The 22579-nt window shown below is 43.0% G+C and overlaps 1 protein-coding gene across 3 annotated transcripts in view; it reads left to right on the top strand.

Moving 5' to 3' along the window:
* Window positions 1-22579, top strand: part of il6st (interleukin 6 cytokine family signal transduce) — a 66533-nt gene that overhangs the window by 15087 nt on the left and 28867 nt on the right. For 2 of the 3 annotated variants that reach the window (XM_067986122.1, XM_067986113.1), the window contains exons 3-5: window positions 18297-18383; window positions 20623-20931; window positions 22168-22285. In XM_067986122.1, the coding sequence (XP_067842223.1) occupies window positions 18297-18383; window positions 20623-20931; window positions 22168-22285 (514 nt within the window). The remainder of the gene's footprint in view (window positions 1-18296; window positions 18384-20622; window positions 20932-22167; window positions 22286-22579) is intronic. The other variant, XM_067986131.1, reaches the window with a different exon arrangement.

Below are 22579 nucleotides of genomic sequence, written 5' to 3'. Positions count from 1 at the left end.
CACTCCCTTCACAATTCCCTCTATCTTCTATCGTGAGCAAATTTGGATGTTATCCCCAAATCCTGACCAACTGCACAATTTAACTTCGTATGGTCACATTTTTGTCGCACTTTGTCATCTTTTTGCCATTATCAATTTCTGTGTCCATATTTACGACAGAAACTGCCTATGTAAACTTGCCATGATTTTTGTACAATCCTACGGCTGTGGAGAAAGTTACTGGTCTGTTTCTATCATCCTGATTTTTTTTTGTGTGTGATTTTTCGCTTCAGGCAGGTTACTTTAGGAATTCAATTAAATTTTTCAAGTTTTTCACTTTTAATTTCCTCCCTCACTAGCAGTTGATAATTTGCTGGATTGGGACAACTCCTGACCAGCACTGTTGCCACTGGCAGTGCTGCTTCTGATCAGCAATGGCTGGCAACTAGCCCATTCTCGCCTTCGTGCAAGTTGGCACTTCATCAGCCTATTCACGACTACCATTAGTCCCGGTCCTGCTCCACAACCCCGCCTCCCTAGGTCAGCTCTTCCTTGGCCTGTCTGGCTGCCATTGGTCAGTCTCCAGTAGCCAGTTCTTCATTGCACACTTCTCTGATCAGACATGTTGTGCCAGTCGCATTGCTGGCCCCTTGAAGGAATCTCTATCTTGGCCAAACCCGCTGTGTTCTGGTGCATCAGCCCACTCTGGGCCAGCGGTGTTCCTTGCCCCTTTGGCGCTCACGCCCGTTGGCCACTGCTGGAAAAAGACAGAAAGGATAGGTTTGTAATATTGGTGATTAACTTTTCTTCCTATTATCCAGTATGTTCTTAAATTGTACACTTTTTAAAAAAATAATTTCTACCTTATCTACCTCCATAGCCCCCTTCCCTGTCTTTTTCCCCCCTCCCTCATCTCCTTTCTCATCCTGAATAATGTATAATGTAATGTAGTTGTCTAGTGGGCTGTCTTTGTACATTAAAAATATAACACAAAATCTTCTTTGTATTTATTCCTCACATGCAGGTTTGTTGAGGCTTGGAAGGTTAAAAAAAAGAAAAAACTAAGTGGGGGGAAAACTAATGGAGAAAAAAAGAATAATTAAAAGGTTACAAGTGCAAATATGCAATGGGAGAGAACAGTGTGAAGAGAGAAGACAGAAATGAGCACAAATAAATTATGACTCCTGGCATGTTTTCTCCTTTTAACTGGTCGAGCAGCATGGATGACTTTGCTTTCCAGATGAAATTAGGCCCTGGGAGTTGACAAGTATGCTAACGTCTCTTGCAAATCTACTGGATAAAAATGTTAATTTTCAATTAGCTTTTGGTTACCTGACAAACTGCCTTTAAAGCCAATTTTTATACAGTGCAATCTCTTTTCTTTTAAATTTGCTCCTACTTCCAAAATGGGAAGAAGGTAAGAAAAAGATTTTAGAAAGAATTTGCATTTACATAGGACTGTATCATCTCTTTTGAATGTCCCAAGGTGCTACACAAGCAATTAATTACTTTTTGAAGCACAAGCAGCTGCCATTTTGCACACACAGCAAATGAGATAAATAACCAGTTAATCTGCTTTGGTGATGTTGATTATGGGATAAATGCTGGTCAGGACACCAAAAGAAATCCACTGTTGTTTTTCGAATAGTGTCATTGGATCTTTTACGTTCAACTGAACAGGCAAATAGGACCTTTGCCTCATCCAAAAAATGGCACTTCCAACAATGCAGAGCTCCCACATACTGCACTGAACTGTCAGCCTAGATTATCAGCTCAAGTCCTGGAGTAGGGCTTAAACCCACGACCTTCTAACTCCAGCAGGAATGCTACCAGTGAGCCAAGCTGGTACTACTTTTTTGTGGGGGAGGGGAAAGTGTGAAAGTCTAAACACTTAAGATGCCATGCCATTAGAACCCACCCAATGCCATTTATTTTTATCAGCTCACATGTTCTAAAAAAAATGCTGGGAGCTGAGATTACTCCCCTCGGTCCTCGGCCACAGATAACCCTGTCAGCCAAACCCTGAATGAGAGGGCAGACCTAGCATGACGATCAGCTGGAAGCGTCTGGGAAACTGCGTGGTTTTAGCTAGTTTAAGGGGAAAAATTTGCAGGGCTATGGGTAAAGGGCCGGGGAATGGGTCTAATTGGATAGCTCGTTTGGAAATGTAGTAAACAGTGAGGAGTAACAGACTTCAGGAGGAAATAGACAGACTGGTGAAATGGGCAGAGACATGGCAGATGAAATTTAATGCGGAGAAGTGCAAATTGATTCATTTTGGTAGGAAGAATAAGGAGAGGCAATATAAACTAAATGGTACAATTTTAAAGGGGGTGCAGGAACAGAGAGACCTGGAGGTGTACGTACACAAGTGTTTGAAGGTGGCAGGACAAGTTGAGAAGGCTGTTAAAAGGCATACAGGATCTTTGGCTTTATAAGTAGAGATATAGAATACAAAAGCTTATGCTTATGGGTACGGTAGCATAGTGGTTGTGTTACTGGACTAGTAATCCAGAGTCACGAGTTCAAATCCCGCCACGGCAGCTGAGGAGTTTAAATTCTGGGTATGTCCTGTTCCGCCGGCAGGACAGACCCACCAGAGGTGGCGGTACAATGATATACAGTCAGGAGGGAGTGGCCCTGGGAGTCCTCAACATTGACTCCGAACCCCATGAAACCTCATGGCATCAGGTCAAACATGGGCAAGGAAACCTTCTGCTGATTACCACCTACCACCTACCGCCCTCCCTCAGCTGATTAATCAGTCCTCCTGCATGTTGAGCATCACTTGGAGGAAGCACTGAGGGTAGCAAGGACACAATGTACTCTGGGTGGGGGACTTCAATGCCCATCACCAAGAGTGGCTCGGTAGCACCAACACTGACCGAGCTGGCTGAGTCCTGAAGGACATAGCTGCCAGACTGGGCCTGCAGCAGGTGGTGAGCGAACCAACAGGAGGGAAAAACCTACTTGATCTCGTCCTCACCAATCTGTCTGTCGCAGATGCATCTGTCCAAGACAGTATTGGTAGGAGTGACTACCACACAGTCCTTGTGGAGACAAAGTCCCGTCTTCACACTGAGGACACCATCCAACGTGTTGTATGACACTACCACCATGCTAAATGGGATAGATTCAGAACAGATCTAGCAGCTCAAAACTGGGCATCCGTGCGGCGCTGTGGGCCATCAGCAGCAGCAGAATTGTATTCTAGCACAATCTGAAACCTCATGGCCCGGCATATTCCTCACTCCACCATTACCAACAAGCCAGGGGATCAACCCTGGTTCAATGAGGAGTGTAGGAGAGCATGCCAGGAGCAGCACCAAATGTACGTAAAAATGAGGTGCCAACCTGTGAAGCGACAACACAGGACTACATGCGTGCTAAACAGCGGAAGCAACATGCTACCAACAGCTGTGATTTCACAACCAACGGATCAGATCAAGCTCTGCAGTGCTGCCACATCTAGTCGTGAATGGTGGTGGGCAATTAAACAACTAACGGGAGGAGGAGGCTCTGCAAACATCCCCATCCTCAATGCTGGCAGAGTCCAGCACATGCGTGCAAAAGACAAGGCTGAAGCGTTTGCAACCATCTTCAGCCAGAAGTGCCAAGTGGATGATCCATCTCGGCCTCCTCCCGAGATCCCCACCATCACAGAAGCCAGTCTTCAGCCAATGCGATTCACGCCACGTGATCTCAAGAAACGGCTAAGTGCACTGGGTACAACAAAGGCTATGGGCCCCGACAACATCCCAGCTGTAGTGCTGAAGACTTGTGCTCCAGAACTCACTGCGCCTCCAGCCAAACTGTTCCAGTACAGCTACAACACTGCCATCTACCCGACCCTGTGGAAAATTGCCCAGGTATGTCCTGTCCACAAAAAGCAGGACAAATCCAATCCAGCTAATTACCGCCCCATCAGTCTACTCTCAATCATCAGCAAAGTGATGGAAGGTGTCATCGACAGTGCTATCAAGCGGCACTTACTCACCAATAACCTGCTCACTGATGCTCAGTTTGGGTTCCGCCAGGACCACTCGGCTCCACACCTCAATACAACCTCGGTCCAAACACTGACAAAAGAGCTGAATTCCTGATGTGAGGTGAGAGTGACTGCCCTTGATATCAAGGCTGCATTTGACCAAGTGTGGCACCAAGGAGCCATAGTAAAATTGAAGTCAGTGGGAATCAGGGGGAGAACTCTCCAGTGGCTGGAGTCATACCTAGCACAAAGGAAGATGGTAGTGGTTGTTGGAGGCCAAACATCTCAGCCCCAGGACATTGCTGCAGGAGTTCCTCAGGGCAGTGTCCTAGGACCAACCATTTTCAGCAGCTTCACCAATGACCTTCCCTCCATCATAAGGTCAGAAATGGGGATGTTCGCTGATGATTGCACAGTGTTCAGTTGGATTCACAACTGAACTGATAACAAAGCAGTCCATGCTCGCATGCAACAAGACCTGGACAACATCCAGGCTTCGGCTGATAAGTGGCAAGTAACATTCGTGCCAGACAAGTGCCAGGCAATGACCATCTCCAACAAGAGAGAGTCTAACCACCTCCCCTTGACATTCAAGGACATTACCATCGCCAAATCCCCCACCTTCAACATCCTGGGGGTCACCATTGACCAGAAACTTAACTGGACCAGCCAAATAAATACTGTGGCTACAAGAGCAGGTCAGAGGCTGGGTATTCTGTGCCAAGTGATTCACCTCCTGACTCCCCAAAGCCTTTCCATCATCTACAAGGCACAAGTCAGGAGTGTGATGGAATACTCTCCACTTACTTGGATGAGTGCAGCTCCAACAACACTCAAGAAGATCGGCACCATCCAGGACAATGCAGCCAGCTTGATTGGCTCCCCTTCCACCACCCTAAACGTTCACTCCCTTCACCAGCGGCGCACCATGGCTGCAGTGTGTACCATCCACAGGATGCACTGCAGCAACTCACCAAGGCTTCTTCGACAGCACCTCCCAAACCCACGACCTCTACCACCTAGAAGGACAAGGGCAGCAGGCACATGGGAACAACACCATCTGCACGTTCCCCACCAAGTCACACACCATCCCGACTTGGAAATATATCGCCATTCCTTCATCATTGCTGGGTCAATATTCTGGAACTCCCTACCTAACAGCACTGTGTGACAACCTTCACCACACGGACTGCAGCGGTTCAAGAAGGTGGCTCACCACCACTTTCTCACAGGCAATTAGGGATGGGCAATGAATGCTCACCTTGCTAGCAACGCCCACATCCCAGGAACGAATAAAAAAAAAGCTTTTATGAAACACTGTTTAGGCCCCAGCTGGAGTATTGTGGCCAATTCTGGGCACCATACTTTAGGAAGGATGTCAAGGCCTTAGAAAGGGTACAGAGGAGATTTACTAGAATGGTACCAGGGATGAAAGATTTCAGTTACGTGGAGAGACTAGAGAAACTGGTTGCTCTCCTTAGAGCAGAGAAGGTTAAAGGGAGATTTGATAGAGGTGTTCAAAATCATGAAGGGTTTTGATAGAGCACATAAAGAGAAACTGTTTCCAGTGGCAGAAGGTTCAGTAATCAGAGGACACATTTACGGTAATTGGCAAAAGAGCCAGAGGTGACATGAGGAAAAAAATTGTTACACAGCGAGTTGTTATGATCTGGAATGCACTGCCTGAAAAGGTGGTAGAAGCAGATTCAGTGGTAATTTTCAAAAGGGAAGTGGATTAAATACTTGAAGGGGAAAATTTGCAGGGTTATGGGGAAAGAGCAGGGGAGTGGGACTAATTGGATAGCTCTTTCAAAGAGCTGACATGAACACAATGGGCAGAATGGCCTCCTTTTGTGCTGTATTCTATGATTCTAACTCAGGCATTACCCCGTGTACACTTGAGGATTTGTATGCCTTTGATCTGCCAATGTGTACCTAAGTTCTCTGGACTTGGATATGTGGGATGTAACCATACATGAAGAGTGTGTGTATTGCACATGGAGTGAAGAGAAACCACCACAAGTATGTGTAGATTTCTTAGTAGCTTGTGTTGGAGACTCTTAAACGTAGCGATGGGTTTCTGCACATAAAAGACACCCTGATGACCACAAAAAAGTTTTAAAAATACGAGTGAGAAATTGATCCTTCGAGCTTTGGCAAAATATTTGCAATCTGTTCCTCTATTTTAAGGAAGTGATAATGTGCTATTATTGTGGGGCAACTGATTATAGTATACAGGAGGGGGCATATCCTCCTGCATGTGCTGTAAAACTCATGGACAGCACTGTGTTTAGAAATATTTGACCATTTTGATGAAAACTAATGATGTAGAAAACCTACTTTTTAAAGTTGGAATATGCAGTGAAGTGGTAAGGTACAAGTTACCAGTGATACATTTTGTTTTGAAATTTTTGTGCATCCTTAAACTACACTGTTAAGCAGTCTACATTGAAAAAGGACATTGTGTAACTATACAATACCACAAATAGAAGAGGATATGACTCAGTGATTGCTGTACAACTTCAGGTTCTGGCTGCATCTTTGGGAAATTTCACTCAAATTATGTAAATCTGTTTGCAGTAACTTCTTGCTTTTAGATAGAAAGTCACTATACAACTGAAACTTGCAATCTACTGGCGTTGATAACGGTAGGTTTGATGTGCATTGTTATACTTTCAAACTACTACAAACCTCTTTCTGCTGGATTGTATTCTTGTGATTGAGATGTTTTATAAACATATTTTGGGACTTCAGTTAGCTGGTTCTAGTACTTACGGACTTTTGACTCATTAAGTACAACAGTTACTTCACTAGTGAAGCAGGTAGATATACAATTCTTTTTGTAAAGAAATCAACAAGGCAGTAGTGTGGCATCCATATGGTGACTACAATTTCTGTAATAATTATGCATTACCAGAGGCTTATTGTAGTATGTAAATTGCTACAGATCGCTACTGCTAATTGATGTTTTAAAATTTCTCATGCAATATCAATTATTTTCCTAATTGTTCCATGCCTGTTTTAAAATTAGGCCATGCATTATTAACTATTTGGATCTGCCATAGACACTTGGTTTCTGTGGCATTGGTCACTCCTTCTAAATGTTCTGAGCGTCTTTTATTGGAGCTGACACTCACTGCCCTGTATCTAAGACAACATAACCCAGCATGTAGCAACAACAACAACTTGCATTTACATAGTGCCTTTAACATAGTAAATCGTCCCACGGCAACAGTAAGCATCCCTCTGTGATCTGGATTGGACATTTGGGTCTTTCGCACGTATACTACTTCAATCTCTCCAAAAACGGACCAAGTTAACACTAGAGGAGGCGAAATTTAGTTTGAATCACAAGCTAATTTATTCCACCGTAAGGCGAAACACAGTGCCTCAATTATTCACTATTTATTAACGACTTAGATGAAGGCATAGAAAGTCTCATATCTAAATTTGCCGATGACACAAAGATTGGTGGTATTGTAAGCAGTGTAGATGAAAACATAAAATTACAAAGCGATATTGATAGATTAGGTGAATGGGCAAAACTGTGGCAAATGGAATTCAATGTAGACAAATGTGAGGTCATCCACTTTGGATCAAAAAAGGATAGAACAGGGTACTTTCTAAATGGTAAAAAGTTAAAAACAGTGGATGTCCAAAGGGACTTAGGGGTTCAGGTACATAGATTATTGAAGTGTCATGAACAGGTGCAGAAAATAATCAATAAGGCTAATCGAATGCTGGCCTTTATATCTAGAGGACTAGAGTACAAGGGGGCAGAAGTTATGCTGCAGCTATACAAAACCCTGGTTAGACCGCACTTGGAGTACTGTGAGCAGTTCTGAGCACCGCACCTTCGGAAGGACATATTGGCCTTGGAGGGAGTGCAGTGTAGGTTTACTAGAATGATACCCGGACTTCAAGGGTTAAGTTATGGGGAGAGATTACACAAATTGGGGTTGTATTCTTTGGAGTTTCGAAGGTTAAGGGGTGATCTGATCGAAGTTTATAAGATATTAAGGGAAACGGATAGGGTGGATCGAGAGAAACTATTTCCGCTGGTTGGGGATTCTAGGAGTAGGGGGCACAGTCTAAAAATTAGAGCCAGACCTTTGAGGAGCGAGATTAGAAAACATTTCTACACACAAAGGGTGGTAGAAGTTTGGAACTCTCTTCCGCAAACGGCAATTGATACTAGCTCAATTGCTAAATTTAAATCTGAGATAGATCGTTTTTTGGCAACCAAAGGTATTAAGGGATATGGGCCAAAGGCAGGTATATGGAGTTGGTATGTGGTAATGACCCCTGCTGCGTACAATAGAGTAAGATCGTGAACGGTCGCTAAAATGTCAAATTATTATCTACGGAATGCTAGTTTAGACGCCCCATCTGATATCTAATACATACGTGAAAGCCTTGGTCACCCGTGAATTTAATTCATTTTAAAACAAGCTTTAACTTAAAAGCATTTTAATATAATTCCTATCAGGATCCTTCCTATTGAAAAATGGTCAAAACTCCAGAAACTTGACATGTACCTGTGTCTACAACCGTTTTTTCTTTCATTCTCAAATAGTTTTTGCACGTGAAGACATTATTGGGGTGAAGACAGTTGTTCAAGAACAAGTGAAAGGGAAAAGCGTAGAGCAGCGGAAAGAAAGTGTACTTTAGACACGACAGATAAAATAAAAACTAGAAGGCGTAAGGCGATTAACCCAGCATCAAAGCTGTGGCAGGGGGTTGGGAACCTGAGCAGGGAGACAGAGGAAAGCGTGTCAGGAAGGGACAGAAGGTATGAAGTAAAAGGTAAAGTGTTAAAAAAGGAAAAAGCAGGAACTAAGTGTCACAAAACATATTTGAAAGTTCTTTATCTGAATGCACGTCGCATTCGTAACAAAATGGACGAGTTAACGTCACAAATAACTACGTATGGGTATGATCTTGTGGCCATTACAGAAACATGGCTGCAGGGTGACAACAACTGGGAATTAAATATGCCAGGGTATTTAACAATCAGGAAGGACAGGCAGGAAGGAAGGGGAGGTGGGGTGGCTATATTAATAAAGGAAGGAATCACTGTAATACAGAGAAATTATATTGGGACAAAGGATCAGGATAATGAAACAGTTAGGGTAGAGATAAGGAATAATAAGGGGAAGAAACACTAGTGGGCGTAGTATATAGGCCTCCTAATAGTTGCAACTCTGCTGGAAGAAGTATTAATCAGGAAATAGTCGGGGCATGTAAGAAGGGAACAGCTATAATTATGGGGGATTTTAACTATCATATTAACTGGACAAATCAAATTGGGCAAGGCAGCCTTGAGGAAGAGTTTATTGAGTGTATTCGGGATGGATTTCTTGAGCAGTATGTAACTGATCCAACAAGGGGGCAAGCAACCTTGGACCTGGTCCTGTGTAACGAGCCAGGATTAATTAATAATGTCCTAGTTAAGGATCCCCTTGGAATGAGTGACCATAACATGGTTACATTCCATATCCAATTAGAGGGTGAGAAGGTTGGTTCTCAAACAAGCGTACTGAGCTTGAATAAAGGAGACAATGATGGTATGTGAGCGGAATTGATTAAAGTGGACTGGGAAAATAGATTAAAGGGTAAGACGGTACATGAACAGTGGTGTTTATTTAAGGAGTTATTTTACAACTTTCAAAAAATATATATTCCACTGAGGGAAAAAAGGGTGTAAAAGAAATGAAAGCCATCCATGGCTAAGTAAAGAAATTAAGGATAGTATCCGACTAAAAACAAGGACATATGAGGTAGCCAAACTTATTGGGAGGATAGAAGATTGGGAAGTCTTCAAAAGACAGCAAAAAGTAACTAAAGGATTGATTAAGAAAGGGAAGATAGATTATGAAAATAAATTAGCAAAAAATATAAAAACAGATAGCAAGAGTTTCTACAGTGATATAAAAAGAAAAAGGGTGGCTAAGGCAAACGTAGGTCTTAGAGGATGAGACCGGGAAATTAATGGTGGGAAACATGGAGATGGCAAAAATGCTGAACAAATATTTTGTTTCAGTCTTTATGGTGGAGGACACTAAGAATATCCCAACACTGGACAAACAGGGGGCTCTAGGGGGGGAGGAGCTAAATACGATTAAAATCACTAAGGAATTGGTACTCAGTAAATTAATGGGACTCAAGGCAGATAAATCCCCTGGACCTGATGGCTTACATCCTAGGGTCTTGAGGGAAGTGGCAGTAGGGATTGTGGATGCTTTGGTAATATTTTTCCAAAATTCTCTGGACTCGGCAAAGGTCCCGGCAGATTGGAAAACTGCTAATGTAACACCCTTATTTAAAAAGGGTAGTAGGCAGAAGGCTGGAAATTATAGACCAGTTAGCCTAACATCTGTGGTGGGTAAAATTTTGGAGTCTATTATTAAGGAGACAGTAGCGGAACATTTGGATAAACATAATTTAATAGGACAAAGTCAGCATGGCTTTACGAAGGGGAAGTCATGTCTGACAAATTTGCTTGAGTTCTTTGAGGACATAACATACAGGGTGGATAAAGGGGAACCAGTGGACGTAGTGTATTTAGACTTCCAGAAGGCATTCGACAAGGTGCCACATAAAAGATTATTGTTCAAGATAAAGAATCACTGGATTGGGGGTAATATTCTGACATGGCTGGAGGATTGGTTATCTAACAGGAAGCAGAGAGTTGGGATAAATGGTTCATTCTCGGACTGGCAACCAGTGGCCAGTGGTGTTCCGCAGGGGTCGGTGCTGAGTCCCCAGCTCTTTACAATCTATATTAACGATTTGGAGGAGGGGACCAAGTGTAACATATCAAAGTTTGCAGATGATACAAAGGTGGGAGGGAAAGTAGAGAGTGAGGAGGACATAAAAAACCTACATGGGGATATAGACAGGCTGGGTGAGTGGGCGGAGATTTGGCAGATGCAATACAATATTGGAAAATGTGAGGTTATGCACTTTGGCAGGAAAAATCAGAGAGCAAGTTATTATCTTAATGGCGAGAAACTGGAAAGTACTGCAGTACAAAGGGATCTGGGGGTCCCAGTGCAAGAAAATCAAAGGACAGCAAAAAGTAACTAAAGGATTGATTAAGAAAGGGAAGATAGATTATGAAAATAATCAAAGGTGCAGCAGGTGATCAAGAAGGCCAACGGAATGTTGGCTTTTATTGCTAGGGGGATAGAATATAAAAACAGGGAGATATTGCTGCAGTTATATAAGGTATTGGTGAGACCGCACCTGGAATACTGCATACAGTTTTGGTCTCCATACTTAAGAAAAGACATACTTGCTCTCGAGGCAGTACAAAGAAGGTTCACTCGGTTAATGCCGGGGATGAGGGGGCGGACATATGAGGAGAGGTTGAGTAGATTGGGACTCTACTCATTGGAGTTCAGAAGAATGAGAGGCGATCTTATTGAAACATATAAGATTGTGAAGGGGCTTGATCGGGTGGATGCGGTAAGGATGTTCCCAAGGATGGGTGAAACTAGAACTAGGGGGCATAATCTTAGAATAAGGGGCTGCTCTTTCAAAACTGATGTGGAGATGCCGGTGATGGACTGGGGTTGACAATTGTAAACAATTTTACAACACCAAGTTATAGTCCAGCAATTTTATTTTAAATTCACAAGCTTTCGGAGACTTCCTCCTTCCTCAGGTAAATGTTTCAGGAGCTCCTTGAAGCCTACGCATTTATACATATCGAACAATACATGGTGTTTACAGACTGCCCCTGCAACTGCCCGTTGCCAAGGCAATCACCGTGTTCAGACAGAGAGGTGTCACCTGCAGAACCCCCGAATACACATTCAACAAAAAAACAAACAGGGAAAAAAAAAGAGAAAAAAAACAGAGAGAGGCAGAAACATCCGGAAGGCAGAGAGAGCCAGCAAATGACCCATTATATTAAAAACAGATAACATTTGTTCGCTGGTGGGGTAACGTGTAGCGTGACATGAACCCAAGATCCCGGTTGAGGCCGTCCTCATGGGTGCGGAACTTGGCTATCAATTTCTGCTCGACGATTTTGCGTTGTCGTGTGTCTCGAAGGCCGCCTTGGAGTACGCTTACCCGAAGGTCGGTGGATGAATGTCCATGACTGCTGAAGTGTTCCCCGACTGGGAGGGAACCCTCCTGTTTGGCGATTGTTGCGCGGTGTCCGTTCATCCGTTGTCGCAGCGTCTGCATGGTCTCGCCAATGTACCATGCTCTGGGGCATCCTTTCCTGCAACGTATGAGGTAGACAACGTTGGCCGAGTCACAGGAGTATGAACCATGCACCTGGTGGGTGGTGTCCTCTCGTGTGATGGTGGTATCTGTGTCGATGATCTGGCATGTCTTGCAGAGGTTACCGTGGCAGGGTTGTGTGGCGTCGTGGACGCTGTTCTCTTGAAAGCTAGGTAATTTGCTGCGAACGATGGTCTGTTTGAGGTTGGGTGGCTGTTTAAAGGCGAGTAGTGGAGGTGTGGGGATGGCCATAGCGAGGTGTTTGTCCTCATTGATGACATGTTGAAGGCTGCGGAGAACATGGCGTAGTTTCTCCGCTCCGGGAAAGTACTGGACGACAAAGGGTACTCTGTTGGTTGCGTCCCGTGTTAGTCTCCTGAGGAGGTCTATGCGATTTTTTGCTGTGGCCCGTCGGAACTGTCGATCGATGAGTCGAGCGTCATATCCCGTTCTTACGAGGGCGTCTTTCAGCGTCTGTAGGTGTCCATCGCGTTCCTCCTCGTCTGAGCAGACCCTGTGTATTCGCAGGGCCTGTCCATAGGGGATGGCCTCTTTGACGTGGTTAGGGTGGAAGCTGGAAAAGTGGAGCATCGTGAGGTTGTCCGTGGGCTTGCGGTAGAGTGAGGTGCTGAGGTGCCCGTCTTTGATGGAGATTCGTGTGTCCAAGAAAGAAACTGATTCTGAGGAGTAGTCCATGGTGAGCTTGATGGTGGGATGGAACTTGTTGATGTTATCGTGTAGTCTCTTTAGTGATTCCTTGCCGTGGGTCCATAGAAAGAAAATGTCGTCGATGTATCTGGTGTATAGTGTTGGTTGGAGGTCTTGTGCAGTGAAGAAGTCCTGCTCGAACTTGTGCATGAAAATGTTGGCGTATTGGGGTGCGAATTTGGTCCCCATGGCTGTTCCGTGTGTTTGGGTAAAGAACTGGTTATCGAAGGTGAAGACATTGTGATCCAGGATGAAGCGGATGAGTTGTAGGATGGCTTCCGGAGATTGGCTGTTGTTGGTGTTGAGTATTGATGCTGTCGCAGCGATGCCGTCATCGTGGGGGATACTGGTGTATAGTGCCGAGACGTCCATCGTGGTGAGAAGTGTTCCTGGTTCAACTGGTCCGTGGGTACTGAGTTTTTGTAGGAAGTCTGTAGTGTCGCGACAGAAGCTGGGGGTTCCCTGTACGATGGGTTTCAGGATGCCCTCGATGTATCCAGAGAGGTTCTCACACAGGGTTCCGTTGCCTGATACGATGGGACGTCCGGGTGTGTTGGCTTTGTGTATCTTTGGGAGGCAGTAGAAGTCTCCCACGCGGGGATTACGTGGGATACGTTGCAGGAAAGGATGCCCCAGAGCATGGTACATTGGCGAGACCATGCAGACGCTGCGATAACGGATGAACGGACACCGCGCAACAATCGCCAAACAGGAGGGTTCCCTCCCAGTCGGGGAACACTTCAGCAGTCATGGACATTCATCCACCGACCTTCGGGTAAGCGTACTCCAAGGCGGCCTTCGAGACACACGACAACGCAAAATCGTCGAGCAGAAATTGATAGCCAAGTTCCGCACCCATGAGGACGGCCTCAACCGGGATCTTGGGTTCATGTCACGCTACACGTTACCCCACCAGCGAACAAATGTTATCTGTTTTTAATATAATGGGTCATTTGCTGGCTCTCTCTGCCTTCCGGATGTTTCTGCCTCTCTTTTTTTTCTCTTTTTTTTTCCCTGTTTGTTTTTTTGTTGAATGTGTATTCGGGGGTTCTGCAGGTGACACCTCTCTGTCTGAACACGGTGATTGCCTTGGCAACGGGCAGTTGCAGGGGCAGTCTGTAAACACCATGTATTGTTCGATATGTATAAATGCGTAGGCTTCAAGGAGCTCCTGAAACATTTACCTGAGGAAGGAGGAAGTCTCCGAAAGCTTGTGAATTTAAAATAAAATTGCTGGACTATAACTTGCTTTCAAAACTGAGATGAGGAGAAACTTCTTCACTCAGAGGGTAGTAGGTCTGTGGAATTTGCTGCCCCAGGAAGCTGTGGAAGCTACATCATTAAATAAATTTAAAACAGAAATAGACAGTTTCCTAGAAGTAAAGGGAATTAGGGGTTACAGGGAGCGGGCAGGAAATTGGACATGAATTTAGATTTGAAGTTAGGATCAGATCAGCCATGATCTTATTGAATGGCGGAGCAGGCTCGAGGGGCCAAATGGCCTACTCCTGCTCCTATTTCTTATGTTCTTATTATGTTTAAATACTTGGATGTACTTTTCTCTCCCTTATCAATCGCTCTTGAGCTGCACACTTCTTAGCAAGGTGGGGAATACCTGCCTCCAGGCTACTGGTAATACCACTCTTGCTCACCTCCAGGAAAACAACAGTGAACCAGTCAGTGCTGCCATTCAGTATTACACCCACCCCTTGGGAGGTGCCTGACGTATCTCCCTATTGCAGCGCATTCAAGACCAGGAGTGAAAAAGTAAAGAAAGACCCCAGGACGTCCCAAAGCGTTTTATAGCCAATTAAGTACTTTTGAAGCGTAGTCACTGTTGTAATGTAAGAAACGCAGCAGCCAATTTTCTCACATCAATGTAACTATTGAACAGATAATCTTTTTTTAAAGTGATGTTGGTTAAGGGATAAATATTGGCCAGGACGCCAGGAAGAACTCCCCTGCTCTTCTTCAAAATAGTGTCAAAGGATCTTTTACGTCCACCTGAGAGGGCAGATGGGACCTCGGAATAACATCTCATCCGAAAGACAACACCTCCGATAGTACAGTGCAGTACTGTCATCTTAGATTATGTGCTCAAGTCTCTGGAGTGGGACTTGAATCCACAACCTTCTGACTCGAAGGCGAGAGTGTTACCCGCTAAGCCACACCCTATTAGGGATGGAATCAGCCATGGTTATCCATTATATCTACTACTGGTGGGGCATTGCTGTGCACAAAATCGGCAGACCCATTTACCTACGTAACAATCAGCACATCCTAAGTTTCTATTTTGTCAAAATGTAGATTTAAAAACAAGTACTTGAATTTATATAGTTCCTTATCATGACAGTGTCTCAATGCTTCAGAGCAATTAATTTTTGGAGTGCAGTGAGTGGTTATGTATTTAGTCAGTGAAGTCACATCTTTTGCATATACATACAAGTTTCCTTTCGAGGAACTGAAACTGTTGTGTTGTAAGAAGATGGGTGAAGCTATTGGGCTGGAACTTGTCCCCCATAAGGCTGTGGATGCTGGATCAATTGAAATTTTCAAGACTGAAATCGATACATATCAACAAAGATTGGTAAATGTAGTTGAGGTACAGATCGACCAATTTAAGTGCAACAAGCTCAAGCAGTTAAATGGCCTACTCCTGTTCATGTAATCAACATAGCTTTTGCTGGGAGCCTTTTCTATATGCCACTGTTGGGGGAGGGGTTTCTTCTAAATTTTGGGTTTGTTTAAATCTTATTTCATGTGTCCTTTAGTGCTCAATCTGACAAAAATAACTTTATACAGCTACACCATGGGAGTAATTTTAACCCCTAAGAATGGGTGGGCTTGGGACGGGTGGGCAGTAAAAATAGTTGAATTCTTCGGCAGGACTGCATCCTGGCTCCAACGCGCCCACTTCTGGGTTTCATCCTTGCGCGTTAGGATGCACGTGTGCAACACAAACCTGGAAGTCCCGTCCGCACTTAGTCAGCGGGCCGATACTTAAAGGGGCAATATACCTCATTGCGATAGTTGAGGCAGTTAATTTTTTGTGTATTAGAAATGAAAAGTGAATTTAACCTTACCTGTTTGGGTTTCCCATCGCTTCTGATTCATGGCAGGCGAGAACGGCCGGATCCATGAGGTGAGTGCCTTTATTGCACTGCTTGTGGGCCAGGATGTGCAGCTGTGCTTCATCCAGACCCAACAAACTCACCTAACGCGATCGAATCCCAGTGATCACCCCACCCCCAATAATCACCATGACCCCTCCATACCTCCAAGGCGCACAATCTTCCTTCTCTTCTCTCTGATTCCTGCCCAACAGCCAACCAGCCTGTCGATCAGGCTAGCTGCTAGGCGCGAAATCCGGAAGTAAAATTTATTACCCTCGCGACCTGCCAACTTTATTTACGGGTTTCGCATCCGATTGTCTTTCCCACCCCACCCCCCCAATGCCTACTCGCCTCCATGTAAAAATCATGCCCCATGTGTCTGAGTTTTAAAGCCCTGCATTGTGTCACCTACCAGTCATCTTAATTCCTCCAATAAACCTCTGAAATTCTTTCCTTATAACTCAGCTCCATGTCCTGGAATAATCCTTGTTGCTCTTTGAAAATGCAATAGGAAGATTGAGGAAGATTCAATGTTGGATGCCCATAATTGCACACAGTTTTCCAAATGTAGCCCTGCCAGTGATCTATTCAAGGTTAGAATAACTTGTAACCAAATGTCCTCGAGGTTCATTCTAGTAATTAACTTTGTTGTTTAGCTGTTTTACATTGCAATTAGGAAGCTATTAAGTGTTGTGCATTAGATACTGACTCTGTGCACGGATAGTTTCCTCATTCTACTTGTTTCCATTTTTCACCAAGTTTCTGATTTTGTTATTGGGGAGGAACCACTGGGTGATGAGTGGAACTCGCTACCTGATTACATAACGGCATGCTAATATTTTTCATTGGAGACACAAAACGCAAGGTGGTCTGCATTGTGTCCTCCATGAAGATAGATATCACTCACCATAATGCATCCAGTGATTGAGTTGAGAAATGATAAAACTTAACCAACTTAGACAAATCAGTTGATTGCCAGTAGCCCTTGAACTTGAGCTCACAGTATTTTCATTTGAAGTTGAGTACATACAAGGGGTAATTTTATTAAATTGCACTCCTGATGCAAAGCTTTACTCACCAGGAGTACATACCAAGAATTTGTGTGCACTCACCCCACAATTTTCTATGCATTCATTTTAACGGATGTAAAACATGGGAAACGCGGTCCGGAATTCCCAACACGTGTTCTTGGCAGACAAGTCTCTGCACTGGAAGCGAAATTTCATAAAATTACCCCTATAGTGTATTGAGTGCATCATGTTACGTTTTTCTTATGGAATTGACCAGTAACCCCTATAGATACCCTCTGTAGTTAGTCATTTTGAGGTTCAGGTATTTGTGATCCAGTAATTTAAACTGGGTTAATGCTTTGTTGATGCTTGTTAACTGTATTAACAGCTATTTAATAACGGACTGATTTTTGTCCAGGTTAATCAAGGAAAATTCACCCTTTTGGGCTATCATTCTTCTTGATGTCATGTGAGTCCTCAGCAAAGAATATGGATAGATAACTTGCTCCAAGGCTTTTGATGCTGCCCTGCAGTGAGCTAATAGAAGATGACAGTTGTGTTGAATACAGCGTTGGGAGGGGGGGAATTGTGGGCAACATGATGGAACACCACCTAGTGCAATCCTGCACTGCTATTTAATTTTTGCTCTGTGTAGATGTATCTAAAATTTATACAAGTTCAAAATTTAACGTTGAGGTAGAATCATAAAAAAGTTATAGCACAGAAGGCAGCCATTCGGCCCATCGAGTCCGTGCCGGCTCTATGCAAGAGCAATCCAGCTAGTCCCACTCCCCCACCCTTTCCCTTTTAGCCCTGCAAATTTTTTCCATTCAAGTACTTATCCAGTTCCCTTTTGAAAGTCATGATTGAATCTGCCTCCACCACTTCCCCTGGCAGTGCATTCCAGATTCTAACCACTCGCTGTGTAATAAAGTTTTTCCTCATGTCACCTATGGTTCCTTTGCCAATCACCTTAAATCTATGTCCTCTGGTCCTTGACCCTTCCGCCAATGGGAACAGTTTCTCTCTATCTACTCTGTCCAGACCCTTTATGATTTTAAATACTTCTATCAAATCTCCTTTCAACCTTCTCTGTTCCAAGGAGAACAACCCCAGCTTCTCCAGTCTATCCACGTAACTAAAGTCCCTCATCCCTGGAATCATTCTAATAAATCTTTTCTGCACCCTCTCTAATGTAAGTTGATTAATTTCAAAATCTGCTAAATCTTTGCGAACTTTTTTTTTCATTTATTTTTTCAGTGACTACCAGAATCATGTTTCACCAGTGGGGCCGGTTGACGTTGGTAGTAAATCTATACATACAAATCAGTGTGTGCTTTAGGACTGGTAAGTAAAGAAGAATTAAATGCCATGTCTAATAACTTGTCACTTATCTTTTTGATATTTGGCACAGGTATTAAATTTGTTATTAACAGAAAATGCTGGAAAAGCACAGCAAGTCAGGCAGCATCTGTGGAGAAAGAAATAGAGTTGATGTTTCAGGTCAAAGCCCTTTCGTCAGAACTGGTAGATGTTAGAGTTAAATTTGTAATGTTTTGCTTGCACTAAGATGGGGAAAATCAAAAGCAGTGACTTTCAGAAACCCTGATATTGAATTGCATTGGAAACTTGGAGCCTAAAGCTAGTTTTTTCAACATCAGATAAGTGCAAGATTTTCAGTTGCAAGTCAACTCAATAACCGAAGTATCCCCTCATGTCAAAAACATGGTTAAAATCGGCAAGGTGCATTCATTACTTCGGTCAGAGGATGGCCTGCTGTGCTTTAATCTAATATTGCTGCTGTATTATCACCGATACAGTTGCTCTGTTACTGACACTCGTTTGAGTAACTGTTTTAGCCAAATATGGGACCCTCGTAAAACTCGCCATAACGCAGAAAAACTGCATTTCCTTCAGGATTACTATGGATTTTTTAACAGCATTGGTTGGCTGTGATTGTGATGTCAGACCCGAATCTACTGGTACAGTTACCACGGGAGAGCACAGCCAATCTGTTCACTCTGATATGCGTTGATTATCATCTCTATACTGCCGCCTTTGGTTGGAGAGAGGAGAGCAGCCTGTTAAAACCTCTTACGGGTTGGTTTAGTGGCCCGTCAATTTTGTATGTTCGTATGTTGCTTTGCATGTGCAGTGGGCCGAGACACTAATTTACTATGCTTGCTTCATGTCATAGGTGTTGCAAGGAATTACGTAATTACTTCGTGACGTGCACAAGATTCCCGGAGTTGTGATGTTACAAAAACGAGTTTGTTGCGAGCAATGTACATCAGTGTTCAAATAATGCCTTTTCTCATGCCTGATTTTTCTAATGTTTTTACTGTCTAGGAAGTCAGATGTTTTGGTAGTTTTCACAGTGGATTTAAATGATTTGTAATAATTGATATCTAAACAGGGTTAGCTCTCCATAACAATGACTGGAAATACAGATCCATGGATTGGGGAGGGAGGGTGAAGTGTAGAAAGGAGGCCCCAAGTGTTCTTAGTACTCAAGGCCCCAAGTGTTCTTAATCTTTGTCCGGAATATAGAATTTCAAGTACTTGAGGTAATCTAGTCACAAGACAAATACAGATTTAATGCCTCTGATCCTCCATGCACATTTCCCCTCCGCCACCCCCCCCCCCCCCCACCAGTCGTGAGGTGCTAGCTTACCTGGGTTTGGTGCTGTTTCCTCCTTTTTGACTCTACTACCAGAAGAGGGAAAGCTATTCCAATATTCATTGCACAAATGAAAGAGTGCCATTAAATCCATAGAACTTACAGTTTTCATAGAACCATTAGTTCTGCATCTGCCTCCACCTCCCCAGTTCCTTTACAGCTGTGCATGGCCTTCACTCAGCAACTGCCAATGAAGACATGATTGAAAACAGGATTTCACTGCGTGGAAAATGGCCAGCAGACTCTCATACCATCACTCAGTACTACAGTTTGTTGGTACTTTACTGAGAGTGGGCTTGAAGTAAAACTGGGGATTGTGGTCCTTTCAAAAGTTCAGTGAGTCCCACTGTCCTAGGTCATGGCTTTTCTATGTTCTGTCAGTTTAAATTCAGCACTTCCACAATACTTTCTAAAACTACCACTAAAACATCTTGTCAAGTATCCTTATTTAATAAAGTAAACATAAAAGACAATCATTGAATTCAACAATTTCCAGATTTTTTTTCTGACCATTCTCCACAAGCTTGAGGTCTGGTGGATGATACTGAACTGGAGCCAAATTGGAAATGGTTAATTCAGATCATTTACTTTTATCAGAAGATATGACTTTGATTTTCCACAATAAGCAGCAAGGTGTACTGACTCTACCTCTTATGCTACATTTACCTTCCACTTGAGGTACAATCCAAGAAATTATGAAAAGATGATTTAAAAGTTTGCTCTGATGTACTAATTTTTCAGATTCTTCCCCCTCCCCTTTCACGTGAATTTTATTTCAATGTCCTTTGAAAAAGAACAGCTTGTACCAAGTGCATTTAATCCATTGCAAGTGTGTAAACACAGTAACGTATTTATTTTGAGGTATCTCTATTTAGTTGCTGTAATGGTTTTATTTCTTTCCATTAGTAGATAGTTTTATTGAGCGACCTGCCTACATCATCCCTGAGTCACCAGTAATTAAATTTGGATCACAACTAGAAGCATCCTGCATCCTTAGTGATTCTTTCATAAAAGAAAGTGACGTAGATGCAAATCAGATATTCTGGAAGTTGAAGGAAAACCGAATACCAGAAGACCACTTCTTCACAGTCAATAGTACAGTGTCTAATATCACATTGACCATTTCCATTGTTGGGAGTGCACTTCTGACCTGCAATGTACAACTCAATGAGGACCAAGTAACAACTGTCTTCGGAATACAAATTACAACAGGATGTAAGTGTTTTTCCAGGGGCGAGAGGAGTGGTGAGGGGTAAAAAAGGAATTTCTAGTTTATCAATCCTTCTAACCTTCTAATTTCCTGGATATTATAGGAGAAGTGATATTCCAGAAGTAGCCATTATGTAGAATGAGACATTCCAGAAGTTAAGCTGACCAGAATGAAAAAGATTGTGAGGATAGAGACTGGATTGAAGCACAGAGATAATGTCAAAATCTTATGTATATAATAAAGTTTAGTTATTACAGTTGTATTATTATACATACATTTTGAGCATTCAGTATTGTCCAGATACCATAGGAAAAGGTTGGGTTATCAGTAGGGAGAATTAGTATGGCTGTATTCCATTTTTGATGGTGGGATCGAATCTGTGATTTCCCCCCCCCCCCCCCCCCCTCCTTTGTGCTTCCACCAGGCACATACTAGGATTTCAAGCACCTACAGGCAAATAGGTGTGCATTGAAAGACCAACCCCACTCACATAGCAGTGATACCACAAGGGACACAGCTAACCAGTCAGGAGCCAGTGCATGAAGGAAACCATGCATTCACACTACTTCCAATGTTTGAAGTTCAAATTGCCACAGTTCAGGGGAATTCTCTGGTCAGATCACTGAGAGCCCATGCACTTGGAAACATTTTGAGGAACAGCTTGTCCTACCCCGTTACCTTTTATCTAAAAGATTTGAGTGAAAAATGAAGAGTAGCTGATAAAAAGTGATATGAATGTGTTAACATTTTTTCTAAATTTTAAAACTATTTTGATTAAATATTATATGATGAAATGGTCAGGTGTCTCCAAACTACAGCCTGTGAGCCATGTGCAGGCTCTCGAGCCCCAGCAGTTCAGTCCACAAAACCCACCCAACTCAGTTCTATTTTAGTGACTTGCTGCATCTTTCACAATACCTCAAAGCATTTCACATACAATGAATTGCTTTGAAGTGTGTGGGCAAACATGACAGCCATTTTACACACAACAAGGACTGTTCTTGATACTGTTGTCTCATTGGCTAAATCTTAATCAGAACACCCAAATTCTACTAGTATAAGCAATTTAAGATGTATGCATATTAACATTCACCTGTGTGCCCCCACCAGACTGAACTACTTAGGCATGTACCACAAAGACAAAAAAGCTCCTGATGTAGGATATATGTTAATTTCTTTATAGTGCTGAATATTCTTTTGTTATGAATTATGATGAAATGCACTTTTGGTTTTTCTTTTAGTGCCACCAGACAAGCCAAAAAACTTGTCTTGTATTACATATTATGACAAAAATATGACTTGCTCCTGGGATCCGGGAAGATATACATACTTGCCAACCAGCTACCGCCTTAAATTGTCGTAAGTATGCAGTTGTTTTATCATGCAAGTGGTTTTGAGTTGCCTGTTGTCTTCCTACAGGCAAGTTAATGATTGATTTTATTCTTTTGCGTGTCCAGTTTTTAAGCATAAAGAGAAATCTCTAAATTAAAATTTCTTTCCTATGTTTTTGGATATTATGATGTCTCAATTATCACCTATTTAGAAGTTAGCTGATAATTTTAGACATTAACTTTACGGACCAGGTTTTGGATCGTAGAGCCCATTGAAGGTGTTGCCATGTCATCCAACTGGAACGAATGATCTTTTAACTTG

Source organism: Heptranchias perlo, chromosome 1 (assembly GCF_035084215.1).
Source record: "Heptranchias perlo isolate sHepPer1 chromosome 1, sHepPer1.hap1, whole genome shotgun sequence".
Lineage (NCBI taxonomy): Eukaryota > Metazoa > Chordata > Chondrichthyes > Hexanchiformes > Hexanchidae > Heptranchias > Heptranchias perlo.
Note: the sequence above shows the minus strand (reverse complement) of the source record. Positions and strands in the feature narration are given on the sequence as shown.